This window comes from Nicotiana sylvestris, chromosome 1, assembly GCF_000393655.2.
Source record: "Nicotiana sylvestris chromosome 1, ASM39365v2, whole genome shotgun sequence".
Lineage (NCBI taxonomy): Eukaryota > Viridiplantae > Streptophyta > Magnoliopsida > Solanales > Solanaceae > Nicotiana > Nicotiana sylvestris.
Window position 1 is genome coordinate 142,500,239 of NC_091057.1, and position 23,931 is coordinate 142,524,169.

The window sequence follows — 23,931 nt, forward strand, 5'->3', positions numbered from 1 at the left end:
TTCCCCCGTATTGTATGGCTCCTCCTGAGTTGAAGGATCAGTTACATGAATTGCTTGATAAGGGTTTTATTCGGCCCAGTGTATCACCTTGGGGTGTTCCTGTCTTGTTTGTGAAGAAAAGGATGGTTCCATGCGTATGTGCATTGATTATCGCTAGTTGAACAAGGTTACAGTGAAGATCCGTTATCCTTTGCCTCGTATTAATGATCTGTTTGACCAGTTTAGGGCGCACGGGTATTTTCTAAGATTTATTTGCGCTCAGGTTACCATCAGTTGAAGATTCGGGATCCAGATATCCTGAAGACTACTTTCAAGACTCGGTATGGTCATTACGAGTTTCTTGTTATGTCATTTGGGCTGACCAATGCCCCAGCATCCTTTATGCATTTGATGCACAGTGTATTCCGGCCGTATCTTGACTCGTTCATCATTGTTTTTATTGATGATATTTTGGTGTATTCCCGGAGTCGGGAAGATCATGAGCAGCAACTGAGGACTGTGCTTCAGACTCTGAGAGAGAAGAAGTTATATGCTAAGTTCTCGAAATGTGAGTTTTGGTTGGATTCAGTGGCATTCCTAGGCCACGTGGTATCGAATGAGGGTATTCAGGTGGATCCGAAGAAGATAGAGGTCGTGCAGAGTTGGCCTAGACCATCCTCAACTACAGATATCCGTAGTTTCCTTGGCTTGGAGGGTTACTACCATCGTTTTGTTGAGGGGTTTTCATCGATTGCAGCCCCTATGACCAGACTGACCCAGAAGGGTGCTCCGTTCCAGTGGACAAATGAGTGTGAGGCGAGCTTTCAAAAGCTCAAGACAGCTTTGACCACAGCCCTAATTTTGATATTGCCTATAGGCTTGGGGTCTTATACAGTCAATTGTGATGCCTCGAGGGTTGGCCTCGGAGCAGTGTTGATGTAGGACAGTAGGGTGATTGCCTACGCGTCCAGACAATTGAAGATTCATGAGAAGAACTACCATGTTCACGACCTTGAGTTAGCCGCCATTATTCACACCCTGAAGATTTGGCGCCATTACTTATACAGTGTGCCTTGTGAGATTTATACTGACTATCAAAGCTTGCAGCACATGTTCAAGCATAAGGATCTAAATTTGCGCTAGAGGAGGTGGTTAGAGTTGCTGAAGGACTACGACATCACTATTTTGTATTACCCGGGCAAGGCCAATGTGGTGGCTGATGCTTTGAATCGCCGGGCAGAGAGTTTGGGGAGTTTGGCTTATTTACCAGCATCGGAGAGGCCTATGGCGATGGATATTCAGGCCTTAGCCAGCCAGTTTGTGAGATTGGATCTTTCGGAGCCAAGTCGGGTTCTAGCTTGCGTGGTTTCTCGGTCTTCCTTATTTGATCGTATCAGGGAGCGGCAGTATGATGATCCTTATTTGTTTGTCCTCAAGGACATGGTTCATCACGGTGATGCTAGAGATGTGACTATTGGTGATGATGGGGTATTGAGGATGCAGGGTCGGATTTGTGTACCCAATGTTGATGGGCTTCAGGAGTTGATTCTGGAGGAGGCCCATAGCTCACAGTATTCCATTCATCCAGGTGCCGCAAAGATGTACCAGGATTTGAGACAACGCTATTGGTGGAGGCGGATGAAGAAAGATATAGTTGGATTCGTAGCTCGGTGCCTTAACTGTCAGTAGGTGAAGTATGAGCACTAGAGACCGAGTGGGTTACTTCAGCAGATAGAGATTCCGGAGTGAAAATGGGAGCGGATCACCATGGACTTTGTAGTTGGGCTCCCATGGACTTTGAGAAAGTTCGATGCTATTTGGGTGATTGTGGATCGGCTGACCAAGTCCGCTCACTTTATTCCTGTATGTACTACTTATTCTTCGGAGCGGTTGGCGGAGATTTATATCTGAGTAATTATTCGACTGCATGGTATTCTAGTGTCCATGATTTCAGATAGAGGTACTCAGTTGACATCATGGTTCTGGAGGGTCGTTCAGCATGAGTTGGGTACTCGGGTAGAGTTGAGTATAGCATTTCACCCTCAGACGGACGGACAGTCCGAGTGCATTATTCAGATTCTTGAGGATATGCTCTGTGCGTGTGTGATTGAGTTTGGAGGGTCTTGGGATCAGTTCTTGCCATTGGCGGAGTTTGCTTATAACAATAACTATCAGTCCAACATTCAGATGGCACCGTATGAGGCTTTATATGGGAGACGGTGTACATCCCTAGTGGGTTGGTTTGAGCCGGGTGAGGCTAGACTATTGGGAACAGACTTGGTTCAGGATGCTTTAGAGAAGGTTAAGATGATTCAGGATAGACTCCGTACAGCCCAGTCCAGACAGAAGAGTTATGCGGACTGGAAGGTTCGTGATGTTTCCTATATGGTTGGAGAGCGGGTTCTACTTCGGGTTTCGCCTATGAAGGGCGTTATGAGATTTGGGAAGAAGGGAAAGTTGAGTCCGAGGTTTATTGGCCCTTTTGAGATATTGAGGCGTGTTGGGGAGGTTGCTTATGAGCTTGCCTTACCTCCCAGCTTGGCCGGAGTTCATCCGGTATTTCATGTTTCGATGCTCCGAAGGTAACATGATGATCCATCGCACGTGTTGGATTTCAGTTCAATCCAGTTGGACAAGGATCTATCCTATGTTGAGGAGCTAGTGGCAATATTGGACAGGCAGGTTAGAAAGCTAAGGTCAAAGAACGTTGTTTCGGTAAAGTTTCTATGGCGGAGCCAGTCGGTCGAGGAGGTAACCTGGGACAACGAGCAGGATATGCGCAGCCGTTACCCTCATCTTTTTACTACTTCAGGTATGTCTTTATGCTCATTCGAGGATGAACGAGTGTTTAAGTGTAGGAGGATGTGACGACCCGACCGGTCGTCATAAGAATTTATGCCCCGATCCCCTATTAACTTCTTTTCCCAAGTTTATTTCTGCTAATTTGATTTGTCGGGATGTTCGGTTTTGAGTTTCGGAGAGTTTTGAGACGCTTAGTCCCTAAATGAGAGCTTAAGCATTGGAGAGTTGACCGCAGTCGGAACAATGTGAAGACGGCCTCGGAATGGAAATCTGATGGTTCCATTAGCTCCGTTGGGTGATTTTGGGTTTTAGGAGTGTGTTCGGATTGTGTTTGGAGGTCCGAAGCTAATTTAGGCTTGAAATGCCGAAAGTTGAATTTTTGAAGTTTCCGGTTTGATAGTGAGATTTTGATCCGAGGGTCGGAATGGAATTCTGGAAGTTGGAGTAGCTCCGGTTTGATAGACTTTTTTATCGAAAGCGTATTTTTAGATTTTTTGGAATTCTTAGGCTTGAATCCGATGAAAAATAGGTGTTTTGATGTTGTTTTGAGCGTTCCGAAGGTTAGAGCAAGTTTGAATGAAGTTAGGGGATATGTTGGTAGGTTTGGTTGAGGTCCCGGGGGCCTCGAGTGTGTTTCGGATGCTCAACAGGTCATTTTAGAACTTAGAGAAAATTGCAGCAGCCCAGTTCTGGTTTCCTTCTTCGCATTCGTGTGTGGGGTCTCGCATTCGCGAAGAGGAGCTGGGGCTGGTAAGGAATTAACTCTTCGCGTTCGCGAAGGAGCTAACGCGTTCACGAGGCTGTGGGACTTTGTGCCTACGCATTCGCGAAGGCAGTCTCGCGTTCGCATAGGAGGAGAGAAATGATCATCACGTTCGCGACTCAGGTATCGCGTTCGCGAAGTGGGAGACTGGCCACTGGAACTTTAGTGCATTGCGTTCGCGACCGTGTCCTCGCGTTCGCGAAGAAGGAAACACCTGGGCAGATTTTTAAAACTCAAATCGAGGGTTTGAGCCATAATTCATATTTTGGACTTGGGAGCTCGGGAGATTGCAATTTTTTAAGAGATTTTCTCTTGGGCAATTTGGGTAAGTGATTCCTACCCGGTTTAGACTAATTTTCATGAATCTACACTTAAATCCATCCTTTAATTTTGAAATTTTGGTGGAAATTGGGGAAACGTTCTTAGACCAAGAAATTGAGTTTTGATTGGGGATTTGACATCGGATTTGGATAATTTTTGTATAGTTAGACTCGTGAGAGTTTGAGGATTCTAAAACTATAAATTTTACCCGATTCCGAGACGTGGGCCCGAGGGGCGTTTTGGTCATTTTACCTAATTTTGCGTATTAGCTTAGACTTCAATTGTAGAATTAGTTACTTGAAGTGTAATTTATATTATGTGATTGAATTGAATAGATTTGGGCCATTTGGAGTCTAGGACTCGTGGCAAGAGCGTGGTTTCGGGTTGACTTTGAGCCGGTTCGAGGTAAGTGACTTGTCTAACCTTGTGTGGGGGACCTTCCCCTTAGGATATGATATATTTGATAATTAAAATGCCTTGTACGTGAGGTGATGAGCGCGTACTTAAAATAATTGCTGAAAATCCGGTTTTTCCTTAAGTATTTCAATTGAGTTCTTTTTCCTGTTTTATTCTACTTGCGAATTTAGCATGTTGCTAGTTTAGAAAAGCATGTTTAGTTGACTTAATTGCCTATTTGCTTAAACTGCTTTAATTGCATTACGTGAAGCATGTTAGGCTAGAATTAACTACTTACTTGGTACGAAATTTAGCTTAGTTGGGTATTCTTGTGTTGCTGCTGTGTGTTTTTTTACTTTGGGACTACGGGACGGCATCCCGGAAGATCCCTTATACGTATTTAAGATCTGAACTGAGGTGCGGGATACAAGAGATCCCTGGCACGTATATTGAGGATACCAAGATATCCTTGGGATACCGAGAGATCCCTAGCATATATTGAGGATACCAAGAGATCCTCGGGATACCAAGAGATCCCCGGTTATCATCATTGTTATGAGTGGTACTTCCTTGTGGTTTGCTTTCATCTCTGTTTCCGTTATTGTACTCTTATTTTCCCGTATAGATTCTTACTGTAGATTCTCAATTGTACTGCTTATCTTATCCTGTCATCTTTATATTTATTTAATCTCAGTAGAGCCCTGACCTTCCTTGTCACTACCCAACCGAGGTTAGGCTTGGCACTTACTAAGTACCGTTGTGGTGTACTCATGCCTCTTCTGTACATATTTTTCCTGTGCAGATCCAAGAACCGCTACTCAGGCCTATCATTCTTGAGGAGGCGACTGCTCTAGAGACTTCGAGGTACACATGTTGCGTCCGCAGACCGTGAAGTCCCTTTCTATTCATGCTTTTATTATATAGGCCTTCTGTATTTTTCTATTTTTATTAGACATTCCGGAGTTAGAGCTATGTAGTATTGATCTTAGCTTGTGATTCGTGGGTTTCCGGGTCTTGGATTTATGTATTGGTATTGAGTGTTAAACATGGTATAAGCCGAGCGGCACATTTAAACACTGTTACTACTTTATTTCTGTTAAAAATTATTTTACTTCCGCAAATTTTAGTTTTCTTCCGCAAATTAGGATTACCTAGTCGTAGAGACTAGGTGCCGTCACAATAGTTCACGAAGGGCGAACCGGGGTTGTGATAGGTTATTTTTGTGCGAAAATACAATTAAAGAGTATAAATAAAAAAATAAGACAATCTTAAAATAAAATGCACAAATGGTCTAGTGGTAGAATAGTATGTTGCCACAGTACACACCCCAGTTCGATTCCCAGATGGTGAATCTTTTGATTACATAATTAAAATACCGACCAACTTTGGTCGTTTTTTTTTTGCAATATTTTTTTTGAATTTAATTGACTGAGCAACCTTGGTCGGTATACTAAAACGACCACCAAAATAGCGACCAAGCATGTTTGGATGCGTTTTGGTTGGTAATTTGCCAAAACTGACCAACTTTGATCGATTTTTGTGGTCGCTAATTACCAGATATTTAGTAGTGTATTACCATCATATATTAATCAGGACAAGTTTAACTTCTGTGTGAGAGAGTGGAATATTTGTTTGACCAAAAAGTATTAAGATTTTTGTTAAACTAATTAATAAGAAAATAGAGAATAAATCCTAGCGAAAGGATAATTAACTCTAGATCAAAGCGCATTGAATAAGAGAATAAGATATAGTTAAGCTTATGAACTTTTAAAATTTATAAAAGATATCGAACACAAATGACATGCTTACATTCTTGATGTATTATTCCATAATATAAGAATAAAGAGGGAAAGGAAGGAATGCCATTAATAACTGCGAGATTTGTTTTTATTGATTCAAGAAAGATGATTACAAAGATTTGTCTCCTAGATCCGAAACTTCTCTTGTTTTTCTTGTAGCCTTCTCCGGTTCTTCTGCCTCTTTCTCCTGAAGGAGAGAAGCCCCTTTTCTTGTTATCTTCCCTTTATATATATATATATATATATATATATATATATATATATATATATATATATATATATATATATATATATAATAAATATTCCCTTTTATCCAATGGTTCATAGCCAGAATACCTTAATCTGTTGATTATACGTTGGATCATTCCCCTTAAATGTCACGATATACGCTTCGCCGTACAAGCTTTCTGATAGTTCGATCCCGACAGAGGCCAAAATACTCGTTGTTATGATGTCTTATGAATACGACCACGTCTTAGTCGACCCCTTGCCATTCCTTCTAAGGCTGATCCACGTGTGGTCAAATTTCGACCCATATAGTTAGTCCCTCCGCCTATTGAGGTCCCCTTTTGGCGAGCTCGATGGGTGGACTCTGTTGATTCGAGAAGGAGAGATTTGAATGCTTTGTGTGAGAGATGAGCACCTCATGGTGAGGTAGCGACGTGATTTTTTGAGAACAGCGTAAGACCGTCACGTCAATTCAAAATGTCATTAATATTTCTCATGCGCATTATGGCGCATGTTTTCCATACATTGCGTCATTATGGCGCATGTTTTCCATGCATTGCGTCATTCCTGTGCCTTTTCCGTTCTCTAACTGGCGGCACTTGGTTTTCTTGCTTAGGGCATTTATATCCCTATAAATAGGGGAGAATCTCTCATTTGAATGTTACGCTTCTTAATCGCTGAAGAGAGAACATTGCAACTCTTTTTTTTCTCCTTCAATTTCTTAAATTTCTATTTCCGTTAGGATTCGTTGTGACTACTACCTTTTTCCCTTATCATCCTCATTTTTTTATCAAAGAGAAAATTGCTAGTGCTTCTTCCCGCTCTGGTAGAGCTATTGGTGCTCCAGTGCCGGAAGATGACGTACCCCTGCATGAAGGGGGAGTGGAAATGGTGGAAATGGCAGAAGACGAGGGTTTTCCGATGGTGGATGAGGTGGTTCCCCACCCAGGGAGGGCGAGGACTGACATTAATAGCCCTATCAGAGATGAGCAGGAACCCATTTTTTCTATGATAGATGCAGCGGCGCTCACGGCGCTCAAAGCCAAATGAAGGATCCCTAATCACATTGAACTGGTTCCGGCGGATCAGGACATAGTACATATACACCGTCCGGGCTACTGCGCATTTTATGCGTATCCCTTTGTCATCGAGTACATGCTTCCCCTACCTTCCTTGGTGGTGGATTTGTGTTGTTTTTATGAGGTGTGCCCGGCTCAACTCGCTCCGTACGCATACAAGCTTTTCATTATGCTCATCAAGTACGCGGAGCTAGCTGACCGAGGGATTTCTCTACGACACATGCTTCACCTCTTCGCCCCTATTTTCTTGGGGATACGATGATTCATATGCGCCACCGAGGAGCCAAGAGTCTGGTGGTGAAGATGGATCAAAAGTCAAAACACCACTTTTGGGAGAGCTTCTTCTACGTCCGAACAGAGCACGTTGTGTGGAACCCGGTGGGGTTTCTTGAGACGTGGAATTTTACCAAAGGTCTTCCTTTTTTTTTACTTCATGCATTTTTTCTTAAGATGGTTGTTGGTCATCTCCCTTTAATGACCTCGTTGAGGGTCTGTTTTTGTTTTTCTGGCCGAGAGAGTACGTCCTCCGCTAGTTGCTGATATTCGTAACTGGGTGAGCCCGATTCTCCCCTATACGATGGGGATTCGCAAATGGGCACCTTTCCATAAGAATTTTAGGCGTCCTCTTGTCGTGAGTCGACTTGTCGTGGTCTATTTCTTTGTTCTTTGCTTTGTAGTTTCTTTTACCTTATCTTTGTTTGATCGAATCTCCTCATTGGCAGGTCGCAGAGGAGTGAGAAAAACGAGTGCTCTTGCGCTTGCTTTCTGCCAACCAACTTCCTCTACCCGACCCGTTCCAAGGGCAACTGCGAGTGAGAGCATCCCAAGTTTGGTTGCTCGGCAGACCACGTCCGCGATTAGGCCTGTTCGTTTGGAGGTTGCTCCCCGGTCAGACACTCTGGTTCTTGCAGTCCGTTCAACGGACAGACCATATCACAATAGTGGCAAAGAGACACCGTCAAAGAGGCGGAGGTTGTCAGAGGGAGAGTCTTTGGTTTAGACTTCCTCGAGGGGCAACCCTACTTTGGTGATATCTGAAGCTAGCGATGACACCGACCGGGGTGTAGAGGCAACGCCTATTTCGGTTACGGAGAGACCACCATGGCAGGGGACAGAGTTCGGGGGATGCTGCAATCGTTCCGAGCAGTCCATCATCATCTCGGTTGGGCTGCGCCCCTTCTTCGGCTACTGAGAGGCTGAAGGGCATGGTGGTATATGATTATGAATCGGATTCCAACATCGATCCTGAAGATAAGAGGATGTTCGAGGAAGGCTTTACTAGGGTCGATGTAAGGGTGGAAGGTCCTTCTCATGTGCTCGAGATTCCATCAGATTTTAACCTTTTGGAGGACACGGTGGAGTTGGTGCCTCAATTCGACCTTCTGTGTTCTGCCGCCGAAAGTGAGTCTCTTCGGGAGATTAGCGATTCTGCTTTGTCAGGTGGTATGGCCGGGATGGCCTTGAGGGTGAGTTTCTTTTCCTCATTTTCTTTGTTTTATGCTATTTTGCCTTCGATGATTACTCCCCTCTTTTTATGTCCCCCCCCCCATTTTTTCTCTTAGACTTACATGCTGGAGATCAAGATTTCTCGTAGGGCTGAGACAAGGGCCTAAGTCTTTCTGAAAATGGTCGTGAAGTATCGCTAGTACCGCGACAAGTGCCGTGAGATGCACGCGCAGCTTAGAGTGTGCGGTGATACTCAGTCTGTTAGGGAGGAGTTGGAGAAAAGGGATGAGGAACTGATATGATCTATCTATAGATGCAGCGAGCTCGAGGAGTTACTCCATGCCAAAGACGAGGAGCTCGAAGTGGGCAAAGGGGTTGCGGCGGAGTGTGAAGACCTTCAGGCGAAGGTGTTGTCTTTGCAAGCTGAGCTTGAACAAAATGCCATTAGAGTCACCGACCTGAGCATAAAATGGATGAAGAAGGTGGCTGAGCTAGAAAAGAAGGAGGTCGAGTTGGAAAGAGCCTAGGGGACTCGACTATCGGCTCGACTATCAGCTTTGGCGAGGGTGGCGATGCTAGAAGACACTATCCGCATCCTCAGTTCTGAGCAGGAATCTGAGAGGGCGACGACCACACTGAGGGAGGCACGGCTTGAGGAGCGGATTGGTGAACCTGATAGGGATGCTTCGAGCCTAGTAGATCGAGTTGTGGCTCTTGAGGCCGAGAAGACGCAGTTGTTGGCTCAGTCCCCCCCCTCAATAATCTGCCTCTGCTACTGTCCACCTCCATTTGTATGAGCAATGGGTCCATGCTAAGGCCCAACGATATATATACAAGGGTTTGTGGGAGGCGGGGAGCGTTCCTGAGGCCGCTTTTGAAGATGCTCAGGCGAAGGCTCGCGAGGCTCGTCTTTCCTGCGATTACGACCCTGCGACATCGGAGGTCGGTGAGGGTATTGAGATTAAAGATGGACTTCCTTCTAATGACGATGGTGCTAGTGAGAATGGTGGTGGAGATGATGTCGAGTGAAAAAATTTCTTGCAACTTTTGTACTTGGCTTTTTTTTGTTCTTTCGTTGCTTGTTTTCATCTTTTTCTTGGGGGTCCGCTTTTGGCTTTTTGTAAGGTGCAACTGTTGTGCATGTACATCTTATGAATAAAATAGTTGCTTTGCCTTGGGTTACATATCTTTTGACTTTATTTCTCTCTTTTTTTTAAAAAAAGATCTTCGGAGTTCCCCATAATGAGTCCCTGATTTTTAATTGGGAATTCGAATGAGGTCGAATTTAGAGTAATTCGAGTAAGGTCGAATGTGAAGTAATTCGAGCGAGGTCGAATGTGAAGTAATTCGGGCGAGGTCGAATGTGAAGTAATTCGAGCAAGGTCGAATGTAAAGTAATTCGAGCGAGGTTGACTTCTAATTTGCCATTTTGGGCGAAATCAGTTTTGACTTATATATTCGAGCGAGGTCGAATTTGCTTTCGCCTGGCAATGGTCGGGGGACATAGGGGTGTAAATTCACACGAGGTAGAATTTAGACTTACGTTTGGCAATGACCGATTGCCATAAGGGTGTAGATTCGAGTGAGGTCAAATTTAGACTTCTGTTTGGCGATGGTCGTAAGGGTGTAAATTCGAGCGAAGTCGAATTTAGACTTTCATTTGGCGATGGCCGATAGTCGTAATGGTGTTAATTCGAGCGAGGTCAGAATTGTAACCCGTTATGAGTTCGACCAAAGTCAAACTTCCCTTTCACTTGACGATGGCCAATGGCTATAAGGGTGTAAATTCGAGCGAGGTTGAATTATAACCCGTTTGGTGATGGCTGATAGTCGTAAGGTTGTTAATTCGAGCTAGGTCGAATTGTAACCCATTGTGAGTTCGAGAGAAGTCGAACTTCCCTTTCACTTGGCAATGGTCGATGACTATAAGGGTGTAAATTCGAGTGAGGTCGAATTGTAACCTGTTTGGCGATGGCTGATAGCCGTAAGGGTGTAAATTCGAGTAAGGTCGAATTGTAACCCATTGTGAGTTCGAACGAAATCGAACTTCCCTTTCACTTGGCAATGGTCGATGGCCATAAGGGTGTAAATTCGAGCGAGGTCGAATTGCAACCCGTTTGGCGATGGCCGATGGCCGTAAGGGTGTAAATTCGAGCAAGGTCAAATTGTAACCCGTTTGGCGATGGCCGATGGATGTAAGGATGTAAATTCGAGCAAGGTCAAATTATAACCCGTTTGGCAATGGACGATAGCCGTAAGGGTGTTAATTCGAGCAAGATTGAATTATAACCCGTTGTGAGTTCGAGCGAAGTCGAACTTCCCTTTTACTTGGCAATGGTGCAGGTTTGGTGGGATGGTGAGATTTGCCTGTTGCATTACTTTTATTGGAGAACATAATTCATTGTTGCGTTGTTTATGCGTGCGTTAGGGTGAGTCCTAGTTTGTTTCATTTTACTTTTATTAGAGAGTATTGTGCGTAGGGTTGAATCTCGGTTTGTTTAATTTTGCTTTCATTGGAGAATGTCATGCATTGTTGCAGTGTGTATGTGTCGGTGGAGTCCCAGTTTATCTAGTCCCTTCATTGCTCGGCCTGGAGAGGCCGTTGACGGGACGGGAGACAAACTTATTGCTTGGGATACTGGACACCCTAGGACTAACTCAACGAAGTTCGGACGCGATTCGCAATATTTAGTCGGCTGAATTGGCGTAGGATTGTCATGGCGAGTATACATGCAAGTTTTTCGAGTTCAAGTTTTGCTTGTATCGGAGAGACTGTACGTTCTATGGGCTCACCACTTAATCCCGGCTCATGGAGATTTTCTTAATAATACCGACTTGTTTTGAGACGTTTGTCTGCTACTTGCAATACGATATGGTGTGGAGGGTTTTGCTTGGTGAGTTCGGTGGCGTTTGTTCCTTGTTCGCGCACCTGTGAGAGTGCTCATGTTCCTATTCCAATCCAAACAAAAAGAAAAAATGACAAGTTAAACCCAAACAAAATTGCATGTTACCTTGATCTTGTAAGTCGGCGAGGGGGGAGGGGCGTTGTAGGGCGACGCGTTTCATCCTTTACTCGAATGGCGATTTTAGATTTGGTAGCCCCGTATTTGGCTTCGCCATTAGTCGCGTCTAGGCTTCTTGTGGGCTGAACTTACCCTGCCCGTTGGGATCTCGAGCTCGAGTCCCGGTCCGATCCCGTCTGATGTGCGCAGACGAAAAAGGAAACGTGTTATACTTTGTACATAAATTACACTGTGCATAAAGGTACAAAAATAAAGTAGGATAAGATAGTTATTTCAAAGAATCATACAGTAGACTATCGTCCCTTCCTAGGAGGTAGAAGTATAGATCTGCATATAACGTTAATACGGCAAATAGGATTGCAGACGTGCTAAGTGCGTAGTGGCCATAATCCCACTTTGAATATACATACGACGTGCCAAACCTATCGCTACAGGCGAGGCGTGGGTTTTGTATAGATATCAGACAATTTCGATTTTATGTAGAGATCTGACCCTGATTGGTTTGGTTATTTCAAAAGCTTGCCTACAACTTTCTCAAGTTGGTATTTATACTGAGAGGGTGAGGCTACGACAACCAGTGAAACTCTGGCTGGCTTTAGATCTAGAGGGAACTAAGATTTTGGCTAGGAAATCCCCACAGACGACGCCAAATTATTTGCCCAAAAAGTATTAAGCTTTTTGTTAAACTAACTAATAATAAAATAGAGGATAAATCCTAACCAATGATAATTAACTCTAAATCAAAGCGCATTGAATAAGAGAATAAGATATAGTTAAGCTTATGAACTTTTAAGATTTATAAAAGATATCGAACATAAATGACATGCTTACATTCTTGATGTATTGTTCCGTAATATAAGAATAAAGAAGGAAAAGAAGGAATGCCATTAACAGCTGCAAGATTTGTCTTTATTGATTCAAGAAAGATGATTACAAAGATTTGCTGCCTAGATCCGAAACTTCTCTTGTTTTTCTCCAGTAGCCTTCTCCGGTTCTTCTGCCTCTTTCTCCTAAAGGAGAGAAGCCCCTTTTCTTGTTATCTTCCCAATATATATATAATAAGTATTCCCTTTTATCCAACGGTTCTTAGCCAGAATATTTTAATCTGTTGATTATATGTTGGATCGTTCCCCTTAAATGTCATGACATATGCTTTGCCGTACAAGCTTTCTGATAGTTCGATCCCGGCAGTGGCCGAGATACTCGTTGTTATGATATCTTATGAATACAACCACAGCTTAGTCAACTCCTCGCCATTCCTTCTAATACTGATCCACGTGTGGTCAGATTTCGACCCATACAATATTACGAAAAAGAAAGTAGAAAATGGAATAAATAATAAATAAACCAAAAAGAAAAGGGATGGTAAAAAATATTTAGGATCTCGTGACAGCTTTACTATTTTAAGAACTATATAGCTGCAAAAAAGCAACAAGGGACATGAAGGAGGCACAAGGAATAGATACATAATTGCAGAAAGCGAGGGGAAAAAGAAAAGAATAAAAGAGTGTGTGTATGAGAGAGAGTATATAAATACAGTGAATCAATGTGCAAAATTCATTGAACATAAGACTTCCCCGCTATAGAATAGAGTGCCCCTCCCCTACTGGAGCTTTTCTAAGAAAAAATAGTATTGAAAAAAAGGAACTTTCTACTAATAAAAACTTGTCACTAAAAGCAGCAGAGCAGACTGTTAATTTGTGAAGTCATTGTGGATATAGCAAATCATGGAGAGTGTAAACCAGTTGCAAAGAAAACTAGCTGACTACACTTCTTCCTTGTACAATGAGGTAAACCTCTAAATATTTTTTTTTCTTCTAAAAAGATAAGAATCATATTGGTGGATTGTTTTTCTTGGGTCAATGGTCTCTCATAAATAGCCTCTTTACCTCTACAAAGTAGGAATAAGGTCCGTGTACGTTTTACCGGACCCCAATATAGGAATACCATGTACTCCTATATGTTATTGTTGTTATAAGAATCAGATTGGTGTTAATTTGAACACACATCACCCCCCCCCCCCTCTTAATATGGTTTTGATGATGGGTGGTTATTTATTTATTTTTGTTTGGGTGTGAAGAATTTTTTGGATGAGCAGTTCATACAACTGCAGCAACTTGCAGATGAGAGTAACCCTGATTTTGTGGTGGAAGTTGTGTCCCTTTTCTTTGAAGATTCTGATAGGCTTCTTAATGAACTAACCAAAGCTCTGTGAGTAATTAACATAGTATATAATATCTCCTTTGTTTTTCTATTTTCTATAGCATAATTTTCAATTTTTTCAAATTTGGTTTGTAAATTAAACAGCAATCAGCCAAATGTAGACTTCAAGAAAGTTGATGCTCATGTTCATCAGTTGAAGGGTAGCAGCTCCAGGTAAATAACTCCAATATCTCTTTTCTTTTCTTTTCCAGTTTGGAGTATTTGGAATTAATTATGCGCTTATTTTCTTGAGAAATGTATATTTGTAGCCACTCCCAAAATAATATTCCATTCCAATTTATGTGAATCTGTTTGACTGGGCACGAAGTTTAAGAAAAAATATAGACTTTTGGAATTTGTAGTCCTAAACAAGTCAAAAAGGGCCCCAGAGTATTTGTGTGGTTATAAAAGTTTCTCATTAAGGATAGAATTGTAAGCTTAAGCTAAATTATAGGGGTCATTCTTTTTGGAACGGACCAAAAAGGAAATAGGTTCACATGAAATGGAATAGAGGGAGTAACTCTAAACCCAACTTTGTGGAATTATACTGTTTTGTTGTTGTCCCCAAAAAAATTATATATTTATTATATACATATAATATACATATTTTATAAACATTTTGGCCACGGAGATAATTAGTTTTGGCCGAAAGTTCAATTTTATATTTTGCCCTATTTTCTTTCAGTTATCTAAGTTATGTTTGGAGTTGGAATGGTCAAGGCCATTTCACTTCATTTTGAAGTCAAAGAAATAGCATGCATATTTTTGTTCTCTTTTTGGAAAATTTTGACAGACAACAGTCAAAACTGGGTAATATTTCTCAAAGTTTTAATATCAATTCTCAATTTGTAGAAATGACTTGTGCATCTCTTTATTAAGATTTGTAACCGAGATTTGTACCTTATCTTATTTTCCAGATTATTAATTTCACTTTTTATTAACAATACCCTGTAGCTATCAATAAGTGACTTAATACTAATAACATTTTATCTCGTTCGTGCGTGCATGGAAGCTAAACTCTTCTTTTAATTTAATTACAGCATTGGTGCACTGAGGGTTCAAAAAATTTGCATTGCCTTCCGTAATTATTGTGAGCAACAGATTGTTGAAGGGTAATTAAGCTATTGGTGTAATTTCTTGATTTTTCCTACATTTCCTTTCATTATTTTTTCTTTTTTTCTTGACAATTGAATAAAGCCAAATATCATAAACTACAGGTGCTTAAAATGTTTGCAACAAGTAAAGAATGAGTACACCCTTGTCAAAAACAAGCTTGAAACTTTATTTAAGGTGATTTCATTTTCTATCATTCAACTATATATTCTTCATTAATTGCAAATAAAATACTGATTTTGCAATTAATTGACTAATTTGTAGCTGGAGAAACAACTCGTGGATGCTGGAGGTTCATTACCTGTGGTGTGAATACTCAAGAATATTTATTGAGATGTGAAATATGAATTATGTGATATTCCATTATGCTTAATTCCAAGTTTAGAAGTTCTTTGAATATGCTATAAAGTGTTCATGATATTTCGAGCTTCATTGTGGATATAGTAACCATTTTAATTGGGTTGTAAATTAGTCAGATCTCCACCACTTCAATACTGCTTGTCGATGCATGACCAAGTTTTAACTAAATTGTCTTGCTTATATACTCTTCATTAATGTAAATAATTTTGTTTAAGTTTCATCATTTATGGTAGTGTAAAAACATTTACGCAATCAAGCAACTTATATGCTAAAGTTTTTACAGGTGATCACGAGTGTTAATTATTACGTAAAAACTGTTATAATTTATTAAACTTCGTTGATCGTTTAAAAAACTATACATTCACTGAGGGCGCAGAGGTAGTGTAGTAGCTTCAGGTAGGACAAACCTAGTAGTTTTTGTTTAAATTATGTATTTATATTAGAAAATTTATTGAATATAAAAAAATTAATTATGAACCCAATAACTAAAACGAACTACAGAATATGATTTAGTGATAAGATTAGACCTCACAACCTTCGAATATTGGCTCTGCGTCAGTTTGACACAATACATAACTTAAATCATTTTTTCTTTTCTTAAAGAAGCATACTAACCGTAACATGATGAACTTATTGCTAGGGATATAGTAGATATGCCTTAGATCCAATCTCATATTTGATGATTTGAACATAATTTTTGTTAACATTATTTGATATAAACATATGTGGCATCTGATATTTTTTATCACAGTTATTATTAATTATTTGATTAACTTGATAAGGTCCTTAATTAAATTTTGAGACTTGACATTGTGATGGAGATCATGATAATGAGAGTGAAGTTTCTTATAATTTAATCCAAATTTGTTCTTGATCATAGGATTATTAATTTGGACATTAGTAATCCGGTTAGATCAATATTTATGTGATCGTCTTTATTGGATAAAGATTAGTTGATCTCATTAACTAAATCACATAGATAGATGATGCATATAGAGATATGATCATTGAACCGACTCATTGGATAATTCCTAATGGTTAGAATTACCATAAACTGTCAATAGGATATTCTCTTGAAGAATGTGATGTAAGAGTTTTCTTTGACCTGAGATCGTCATAGTAATTGACAAGTTATTTATTGTGCTTTGATACTAAACACATATGGACCTAGGGCGATAGTTGAAAGGATATTGGGTACGATTAAATACTTGTAGAATTAGTGATTGATCAAGATGAAATCTGTCAACTCTTGGTAATGAGTTTAAACTCCATATTGTCATGAATTATAAACGATCAAATTAAGACCTTGGCCAGGGCAATTGAATGATAGAAGAAAAGAGTTTCTTAGGTCATTCAATGGTCGATTATATTTGAAATGAACACATAGTTGGTCGCCTATTAGGATTTGACAGTTAAACCATATCCTAGGGCGATCCAGAGCTATAAGGACAGAAGGAAATACTACATTACTCCTCTACGGGTTCTTGAGAGTAAATTGTATACTTCATGCTATCCGATTGTTAAGGAGTATTGCTAGACACCACCCTTGATTAGTATATCGATTATGATCAATTTACTACCGGCTTAGTATTGAACCTATGGGGTCGCACACTAACGAGTGTTCTGATCTTTGCTAAAGGATTAGTTACTTTATGTAAGGAACCAAAAATCCCTCTAAAGGAGCCGTGATGGCACCTAGTCTCAAAACTAGGTAATTCTAACATGAACTGAGATAACATTGATGCTTACTAACTTTAAATAAATCAAAATTTTCAAAACTGGTGGTACAAGTCACAGGCCTATCTAAGAGTAATTACACAAAATAATACATCACTGCCTCGAAACAAAGGAGTAAATGGAAATAAATACAACTGTAGGTGACTCCAAGACCTACGAACGCTGTAGCAGGTTTACCTTGAGTCTCCACCGCGACGACCCGCACAACTACTATCAATCCACCTAGATCTTTACACAAAAATGTACAGAAGTGTAGTATGAGCACACCACCGCGGTGCCTAATAAGTATCAAGACTAACCTCGGTGGGGTAGTGACGAGGAACAGTCAGGACACCTACTTGTCAAATGAAATGAACAGGATATGATAATAAAACATCAAGATAAAGATAACGAAGCAATATCAACTGCAGAGAGAAAATCCAAGTACAAACAGTATAAACAATAAGGGAGAACACAGATAGTAACGAACGGAAACCAAGTAAATCAGATAACCCAAGCAATTCAACATTGACATAATAAAGACGGAGACAAGTAAGAATGTATCCAATTAAAGAAAATAATGTCAACTCAATCAATCACATCATGTTTAATATACCATCCCGATTTTTTCAATCCTCAATTTCTCATATCATAATCTCAACTTTCGAACTTTCAGCACATATGGCACCTCGTGCCCACATATTTTCCGTCTCACTCTTAACAACAAAATTCACATGATATACAATACAAAATGTCCTTAAAAATGCTCTTAAGATGTTCAAGAAGTCCTATTTACATAATATAAATTAAATTACAATTTCTAAATAAATTTGGAAAATTGGCGAGAAAAGATGAAGTTGTTTTTAGAAATCATTTGAGTAAGAAAGTTCCCCTTTGAATTTAAAATACAACATCAGAAGAATTATTACCTTTAACAGGGGCGTTGATAACTTAAAACTTAGTAGAAATTCTTTTTTAAGAAAAAAATACAGCATCAGACGGTTTAAGGGGATATAATTGAGAAACTAACTGAATTAAGGATGTACCAATTATTGAAGTTTGAAGTATTAAAACGTATAAATAAATATATATCAATAGGGTGAAGTATTGAAAACAATGTGGGTTCTAACACAAAGGATCACACCAATAAAGGAATTAAATAGTTTAAACATTTGAATTGATAACAACAAATAAACACAGCAGCAGAAAGTGCACGGCATCACCCTTCGTGCTTTTACTCTTGTTCTCACCATAAGAATCAATATTCACTTTTATTCTTTCTTGTTGCGGCGTGCAACCCGATCCCAATCATATATTACTGTTGCGGCGTGCAACCCGATCCAAAACATATAATATTGTTACGGCGTGCAACCCGATCCAAATCAAATAATGATGTTGCGGCGTGCAACCCGATCCATATAATACTGTTGCGGCGTGCAACCCGATCTATATAATATTGTTGCGGCGTGCAACCCGATCCCAATATACAAATCAACACCATTCACGAAAGAATCCCAGTAAGGGAATAATAAGGAAACAATAATATCCCGGCAAGGGAGTCAACAACAAGAATAAACACGTCCCGACAAGGGAACCAACAGTAAAAATTAAATATGTCCCAGGAAGGGAATCAGCTATAACCAAACTTGTACCAACAATTAACTTCACAATGAAACCTCAACTACACAACAAGACATAATACGCACGTGATAACTACACCGGCAACCACAACAATTGGACATATAACCTATTTGCACGAAGTCATAGAGAAACTCACAACCAAGAAGTATCAGAACAATAAGGAAGGCAATCACTTCAATTAAGGCAATTTAGGGTCAATGTAATACGTAAGAATTAGAGAAAATCTAACAATATCATATGGAGCATATAGAGGCAATTTAAGCAACTAGGAAACCCAATCATAACAGGATACTTTTCACATAAGGACCTAAGAACTCTGGTGGCAAATTTCCCACAAATAAGTCCGAGCACACACTCGTCACCTCGCATGTCTGGACTACAATTAGCATAAAAGACTTAATTCCTAAGGGGAAGTCCCCCACACAAGGTTAGGCAAGATACTTACCTCAAAGACGACAACTTGGTACTCTAAAATGAACTTCTCATGCGAAAAGACCTCTGGACCGCTCAAATCCAACTATAACAACTCCAAAACACACATAAATCGAATAAGGAACTATTCCGAATAATAAAGTTTCAATCTTTACAAAAATATAAAAATCGACCCAAAAGTCGACCCTCGGGCCCGTAACTCGGAACCCGTCAAATTTTACAAAATACGATCACCCATTCCAAAATGAGTTCAACCATACAAAATATATCAAATTCCGATATCATTTGGTCCCTCAAATCATGATTTTTCATTTTAAAATATTTCTTCAAAAACCAACTCTTTCCCAACCCAAAACACAATTTAAATGATAAAATAAAGACAAATTAATGGAATATATTTAATTCTAGTTGAAGAACACTTACCCAATCGAATTTTGTGGAAAACCCACCAAATATTTCCAAGAACCGAGCTCTAGAAGTCAAAATATGATGAAAATGGTGTAACCCTCGATTTTGGAAAATATTCTTTCTGCCCAGGTGTTTGTTCATCGCGATCGCGGGAGAAGTGATGTGATCACGTAGAAGAAAAATAGCTACTGGCCCAAAATGTTCTATGCGATCGTGTAAGGACTAATGCGATCGCATAGAAGGAAAATATTCACTGACCAAAAAATGTTCTATGCGATCGCGTAAGGTAGGACGCGATCGCGAAGAGTAAAATTGGTGGACACTATGCTATCGCGGACAAATTAATGCAACCGCATATAAGGAAAATGTTGCTTTCCAAATTTGTGCTATGCTATCGCGGACAAATAAATGCAATCGCATAGAAGGAAAATATGGCAGGTTAACATTGTACTACGCGATCGCGGCTACGCATATGCGATCGCATAGAAGGAAATACCAGATAACATAACAACAGTTCAAACATAGGAAAAAATGACCCGTAGCCCATCCGAAACACATCTGAGGCTCTCGGGACCCCGTCTAATCACACAAACAAGTCATATAACCTAACATGGACTCGCTCGAGGTTTCAAATCACATAAAACAACACCAAAACAACGAATCAAACCAAAAATCAAGCTTATGAATTTCCAAATCTTCAAATATCAAATCTCATGCCGAAACCTATCAATTCAACTCGGAATAATGCCAAATTTTGCAGACAAGTCCAAAATGACATAACGGAGCTTCTCCAACTCTTGGAATCGCATTCCGACCCAGATATAACAAAAGTCAACTATGGGTCAAACTTCTCCATTTTTCAAACTTCAACTTTTCCAACTTTCGCCGAAATGCCTCAATTTACCCTATGGACCTCCAAATCTGAATCCGGACGCGCTCCTAAGTCTAAAATCACCATACGAAGCTGTTGAGATCATCCATGACCCATTCTGGGTCCGTTTACCCAAAAGTCCAATTTCGGTCAAATTCTTACTGTTTAAACTTCCAAAACTAGTTTTTTTCTTCCAATTCAACTCCGATTCATCTGGAAACTGAATCCAACCATGAACACAAGTCTCTATACATAATGTGAAGCTGCTCGAGACCTCAAACTACCGAATCGAGCTCAATTGCTCAAAATGACCAGTCAGGTTGTTACATCCTCCTCCACTTAAACATACGTTCGTCCTCGAACATGACTATGAAGAACTGACAATGCCACTTAACTGAAGGTCCCATCTCCTCCTTTGTCCATAACCTTAGAAAATAACCCAAACCTCAACATGTGAAATTCATCATAGGACTCGAATTCCACATCATCACACTAAACACACCCAAACAAGTTGAATCGAGCCAAAAATTCCAATCCCGAATACAATCAAATGCTGCTCCACACAACTCAATGCCCGAAGCAATAACCTCTGACCACCATAGTTGTTCAAATAACACCCTGGATGCCGGCAACACACCTCACATTGAAATGTCTAGTAGCCCCCAAATGTAAATATCTAGTGGACCTCCCGGGTGACGTCCCGTAGTCCAACTCATAATGCGTCAGGGATCTACCGGAATCCCGTTTCATAGTCCCCAAATGTAAATACCCAGTACTAGGGGTATCTATCGGGTGCAGTCCCGTAGTTCCATATAACTGTGCAGGGGGATCTACTGGAATCCCACATCCCTAGTCCCAAATAAACAGACAAGGGGGATCTACCGGAATCCCACATCCGTAGTCCTAAATAAACAGACAAAGGGGATCTACCGGAATCCCACATCCGTAGTCCCAAAATGAATACACAACAGCAACAGGAAAATATACAAAAAATGACAAAATTTCATATTAAGGCAACAAGTGATTCTATCCTAGCATGTTGCACAGAATTCAGGTAAGGCAGGTTGAGCAAATAAAGCAATTAAGTCACTTAGACATGCTTTCCTAAGCTAACAACGGGCTTAATAGTGCAAGTAATAAAAACAGAAAAGGAAACATACTAGTGATTACTTAATGAAAACCGGATTTCCAATAATTAGCACAAGTACGCACTCGTCACCTCACGTACAAGGCATTTCAAATACCAAATATACCAATCCTAAGCGGAAGGTCCCCCACACAAGGTTAGACAAGCCACTTACCTCGAACCGACTCAAAAATTCAATCTGAAACCACGTACTAGCCACGAGTACTCGACTCCAAATGGCCCAAATCTATTCAATTCAATTTCATAATGTAAATAACACTTAAAGTAACTGATTCTACAATTAAAGTCTAAGCTAATACACGAAATTATGTAAAGTGACCAAAATGCCCCTCGGGCCCACATCTTGGAATCGGGTAAAATTTATAGTTTTAGAATCCTCAAACTCTCACGAGTCTAACCATACCAAAATTATCCAAATCCGATGTCAAATCCCCAATCAAAAATCAATTTCCTTGTCTAAGAACCTTTCCTCAATTTTCATACAAATTTCGAAATTAAAGGATGAATTCATGTTTAGATTAATGGGTTACAAGCAAAAAGGAGTCCTGAATTGTTACCCAATCGATATCTCTGAAAATCCCTCAAAATTTCGCTCAAATCCGAGCTCCCAAGCTTAAGTTTTGATAAAAATGGCTAAACCCTCGATTTTGACAAAAGTCCTGCTGGCCAAATTCCTCTTTCATGAACGTGAGGTCCACTCGCGAACGCATAGCTTACACGGGCAGACCCTACGCGAACGCGAGGACCATGTCGCGAACGCGAAGACCAACGGGTCCTTACCTTCGCGAACGCGAAGCACATTTTAGCTACTTCACCCAGATACTGTACACGAACGCGAGACCTCCTCGCGAACGCGATGAAGGATTTCTCTGCAACACAATAGCAGAAAATCTACAATCTTTCCAAGTCCAAAAATGGTCCGTTGAGCATCCGAAACACACCCGAGGCCCCTGGGACCTCAACCAAACCTGCCAACCAATCCTAAAACATCATTCAAACCTGTTCAGACCTTCGAAACACTCAAAACAACATGAAAACACCTATTTTTCATCGGATTCAAGCCTACGAATTCCAAAAACTCTAAAAACACGCTTCCGATAAGAAAGTCTATCAAACCTCGTCCAAAAGACCTGAAATTTTGCACACACGTCACATTCAATAGTACAGAGCTACTCCAACTTCCGGAATTCCATTCCGACCCTCGGATCAAAATCTCAATATCGGACCGGAAATTTCAAAAGTTCAACTTTCGGCATTTCAAGCCTAAATTAGCTACGGACCTCCAAAACACAATCTGAACACGCCCTAAGCCCAAAATCACCCAATAGAGCTAACGGAATCATCGGATTTCCATTCCAAAGCCGTCTTCACACTGCTCCGGTTATGGTCAACTCTCCAACACTTAAGCTCTCATTTAGGGACTAAGTGTCCCAAAACTCTCCAAAACTCAAAACTGAACATCCCGACAAATTAAAATAGCAGAAATAAACTCAGTGAAAGTAGTTAATAGGGGATCGGGGCGTTAATTCTTAAGACGACCGGTCGGGTCATCACATCCTCCTACACTTAAACATTCGTTCGTCCTCGAACGAGCATAGAAACATACCTAAAGTAGTGAAAAGATGAGGGTAACGGCTGCGCATATCCTGCTCGGACTCCCAGGTCTCCTCCTCGACCGGCTAACCCCGCCACTGAACCTTCACTGATGCAATGTTCTTTGACCTCAGCTTTTTGACCTGCCTGTCCAATATTACCACTAGCTCCTCAACATAAGATAGATCCTTGTCCAACTGGATTGAACTGAAATCCAACACATGCGACAGATCACCATGATACCTCCAGAGCATTGAAATATGAAATAGCGGATGAACTCCTGCCAAGCTGAGAGGTAAGGCAAACTCATAATCAACCTCCCCAACACGCCTCAACATCTCAAAAGGGCCAATAAACCTAGGACTCAACTTCCCTTTCTTCCCAAATCTCATAACGCCCTTCATAGGTGAAACCCGAAGCAGCACCCGTTCTCCAACCATATAGGAAATATCACAAACCTTTCGGTCCGCGTAACTCTTCTGTCTGGACTGGGCTGTACGGAGTCTATCCTGAATCACCTTAACCTTCTCCAAAGCACCCTGAACTAAGTCTGTGCCTAATAATCTAGCCTCACCCGGCTCAAACCAACCCACCGGGGATCTACACTGTCTA

General features: G+C 40.7%; 1 protein-coding gene across 1 annotated transcript; it reads left to right on the forward strand.

Moving 5' to 3' along the window:
• The first annotated feature begins 13,278 nt into the window (after nucleotides 1-13,278).
• On the forward strand, nucleotides 13,279-15,643 carry LOC104213078 (histidine-containing phosphotransfer protein 1-like). The gene is made up of 6 exons (XM_009762493.2): nucleotides 13,279-13,626; nucleotides 13,917-14,047; nucleotides 14,144-14,212; nucleotides 15,079-15,150; nucleotides 15,256-15,328; nucleotides 15,416-15,643. The coding sequence occupies exons 1-6, from the start codon at nucleotides 13,564-13,566 to the stop codon at nucleotides 15,461-15,463; spliced, it is 456 nt and encodes a 151-aa protein (XP_009760795.1). The 5' UTR covers nucleotides 13,279-13,563; the 3' UTR covers nucleotides 15,464-15,643.
• The last annotated feature ends 8,288 nt before the right edge of the window (nucleotides 15,644-23,931 follow it).